The 3,511-nt window shown below is 41.3% G+C and overlaps 1 protein-coding gene across 1 annotated transcript in view; it reads left to right on the forward strand.

The window, feature by feature from the left end:
- The first annotated feature begins 2,491 nt into the window (after window positions 1-2,491).
- LOC104625273 (protein Wnt-7a-like) overlaps window positions 2,492-3,511 on the forward strand; it is a 26,543-nt gene continuing 25,523 nt past the window's right edge. The window contains exon 1 of the mRNA XM_010292855.1: window positions 2,492-2,596. Within this exon, the coding sequence (XP_010291157.1) occupies window positions 2,492-2,596 (105 nt within the window). The remainder of the gene's footprint in view (window positions 2,597-3,511) is intronic.

Consider the following 3,511-nt stretch of genomic DNA (forward strand, 5'->3'; position numbering starts at 1 on the left):
TTTATATATATATAAAAATATAATCACCTTCATACCCTCATCCATCTGACGTCACTCATGTGAATAAGGAAAGCTGAAATCAAAACAAGAATCTACATGGACAACCGAGTCTTAAAACGTTTGAGCGTAGCGGGCCAAGTCAGCACCCATGAACATCGTGCACAGTGCCTTTGACTCAGGGATCATTACAGATGTACCCAGATGTACACGCTAAAAACAGGAGAGGCCGTTAACTTGCCTTTATACAGTACACTGTTAGCTCTAGACTGCTCGCTGGGCTGAATTCAGCAGTGATTTATTTCCCATGTATTGAAAGAAACTTTTCTTCTATGGCTTCAACAGCATAAAGGGAGAAGGGACGTTCCCACTCTTGCCTAGTGAAAGAGGACAGCTATCCTACAAGCCAAACTCTAACTAGCTTGTTCAGCAACTGTCAGGAACTATCACTTTTGCTAGGATGCAACAGAGAACAAGACCTAGCTCATTTTTGTACCTGGTCAAAAGGTAGACAAACAGTTAAGAGTTAAAAGAAAAATAATACAGTAAAACTTCATTTTGTCACTGACTTAAAGACAAACACTTTTGAAAACATCCCGGTACAGGTGTGTTCAAGGAAGGGTTTACTCTTCAACCGTTTTCTAGAGCTTTTTGGTTTTAAATTCTGGTATAGTCTCTTGTGTCAGGTCTTAAAGTCTGATTCTTTGAATTACAAAATAACAGACCAAGTAAGCAACCACAGTTAGGTCATCATGAAAATGCTTGCTTTTTTTATATTGCATGGTAGATTACCTGTGCAAGTCTGTGGGAAACTAGGTTCTAAGTGCTGCTGCACTATTCAGCGTGGTCAATATTTAGAAGAAGGATTGATAAATACTCTGTTTTCTGAACCAGTGGTGTTACAAAACCCCTGAGATAGATACACAGGAAAGAAATATTATTGTATTAACATGAGTCTTGCTACCTACTCAAGCAGAGTCAGGATTTGCATTTCTGTGCTAAGTTTCCAGCCCTTACAACCAGTTTTTAATGGCAGAGAACAGTTATTTGCAGGCAAAACAGAGGGCAGGCTGAAATACGGCCTGAACATCCAAAAGCCACTATGCTGCTTTATGCCAAAAAGTCAATCTTTTTCAGCAGGGACTGTCACAGTAAGATAAAACATTGCCCCAAGGTCACCGCAGTTGGAATTCCCATCAGGAGGTTTTCATACCTGCCCTCAGATGTGTCTTGTGAGTACATGTTTCAGAGAAACAAAAAGACTACATTTCATTAGACAGGTAGAAGAGGTATCTCCTGTTGCAGGGTCAGTACGTGGGGTTTTCTAAAGTAAGGCAGCGGCGTGGAGGGATGAGAGCTGTCTGAAAAGGGGAAACCGTTGTTTGAACTCCAAAATACTGGCTGTGATTTTTGTAATGTGCATACCTTGAGTAGTAACTGTAAGTTTAAACAGGGTATTTTCAAAAATAAGCACTATACCTGGAGTGTATCCTCTCCAAGAATTTCATGACGTTAATGAAACAAACTTTAGCTCGTGAAAGTGGGCAGTGACTAAAGACCTCAGAGTCTCAAATGTCTCTTAGAGCAACTCCGCTTATTTTATTTATTGGTACTAATCTTTGCAAAGAACGTGCTGCCAATTTATAGGGAACTGTCATTTTCATTTCAAGTCGGTACAAAATTTAAAAGCACCAAACCCCTCAAAAGTTTGAACCATTACAGGAAGGGGAAGAAAAATAGGAAGGGGATACTTCAGTGGTTTTTTTAAAGCTATTATTTTTATTAATCACACATGATAGGTTAAAGAAAGATAAAAATAAAAAAAACTGCAAGACCATACATAGTCCACCAAGGAAGGAGGAGGCACACCCCAAAGTAGGCAGGGGATGAGTTCTGTTCTTCGTTTTTTCCTAGCTGTGAGTTATGACCTCTATAGAGAGATGTGAAGTAATGTTAGCTATGGCACATAATTGGCAAAGTATGTTGTATTTTCCATCTTTATATTTTCACAATCATATTTCAGCTCATGTCACTGCAGATAACTCCCTCTCTGACCCTTTGGCTTTAAATAGCAAAAAATACAACCCATGTATTCCAGTGAGATAAATAGAAATTTGTCTTTTTTATTTCACAGCTTAGTCAATTTATGAGGGGGACTGCTAGGGCGGGCCAAGCTATTTAGAAACACACTTAGATCCCGAGAGGTACCGAACTGCTGAGCACCTACCGGCTTCCTGCAGGTAAATCCACTCTGTGTCTTGCAGGCTTAGGTCCTGTTTCCCATGCAACATCAAGGTATTGTGCTTCTTTTTAAAACTAAGTTCTCATTTCTAATCGGTGTGAATGAAGCTTTTTCACCAAGTGTTCGAATTTTAAGATTAAACTTAAAAAATATTAAGTTAGCTAAATTAAAACCAGAATGCAGACCACTCTCTGCAGCTGATGCGCGAGCAGGCACTGGCTGCTCAGCCGAAGCCCGGTCTTGCCGACGTTTATGCGCGAGAGCAACGAAACGCACGTGAGTGCAGGAGTAGCGCTCCGAGGTGCGCACGAGTTGCACGTAGAATTGTGCGCGGCGTCAGGAGAGCCGCCCGTGCCGGTAAACAGTTATGTTTGCACTTACCTGTGTGTCGTGGTCCTTTTCTGAAGTTTCTAGTGCTCAGAGTTCGGCTCTGGTGTGCGTTCGGCCTTCGCTTGCTCGACCCAATGAGAAGAACGTGTCATTCGAGAGCTGAAAGGACAGTTCTTGTACACATGTAGCTAAGTCTCCACCTTTCTCCACAACTCCTGTAGGTCTCGGGCGTCCGTCATTCTTTCTTCTGCCAGTTTACTCATCGCAAGTGGTTCTATGTGCACCCTTGCAAGTCACTGGATGGAAAAGCCTCCACAAAAACCTCATAATTTGGCCCAGCACTGGGATCAGATGTGGACCAATCCTCCTACAAAGATAACTGTTTTGTTCATTGTATGAATTTTTAAATTAAATTTTAACTTTTTTCCAAATATTTTTTTAAAAAATCATAGATTTAAGACCAGTTGCAGTTTAAGGATGGGTTCAGCGGGAACTGGCTGCCAGAAGATTTAATTCCTGGGTCTCCACCCAACGCATCTAGCGAACGGGTCAGAAAATTGGTCAAGAGACAGTCTGAGTAGCTCGTGTCAATGAGTACATTTTATTTAAACTCTCTCCTGGTCTTCTCTGGTCTCACTGCTGAAAACATAGTAGTTTATTCTTCCAGCAACTGTCTGATCTCCCTAGCCATCTAGAGAAGGTAATGACTGCAGATTAGGTTTTTCCACACTCTTTTAGTTACACAGAAGAGTGAAACCCTTGATGTTACCATCAGCCTACTAAACTACCTATTTTTTCTAGGAAAGAAGTGTTTTGCTTATTCTGGTCATTAGCCGAAGCGGGGTCTGCCTTTCATATGGTGTGATGCATTGCTGCCAGTTCTGTTCTTTCCTTACTCTATGTCTTGTACCATACCTCCTGCTTTGCTAACTTTCTGTGTCC

The sequence above is a fragment of the Phaethon lepturus genome, unplaced genomic scaffold (assembly GCF_000687285.1).
Source record: "Phaethon lepturus isolate BGI_N335 unplaced genomic scaffold, ASM68728v1 scaffold46658, whole genome shotgun sequence".
NCBI lineage: Eukaryota > Metazoa > Chordata > Aves > Phaethontiformes > Phaethontidae > Phaethon > Phaethon lepturus.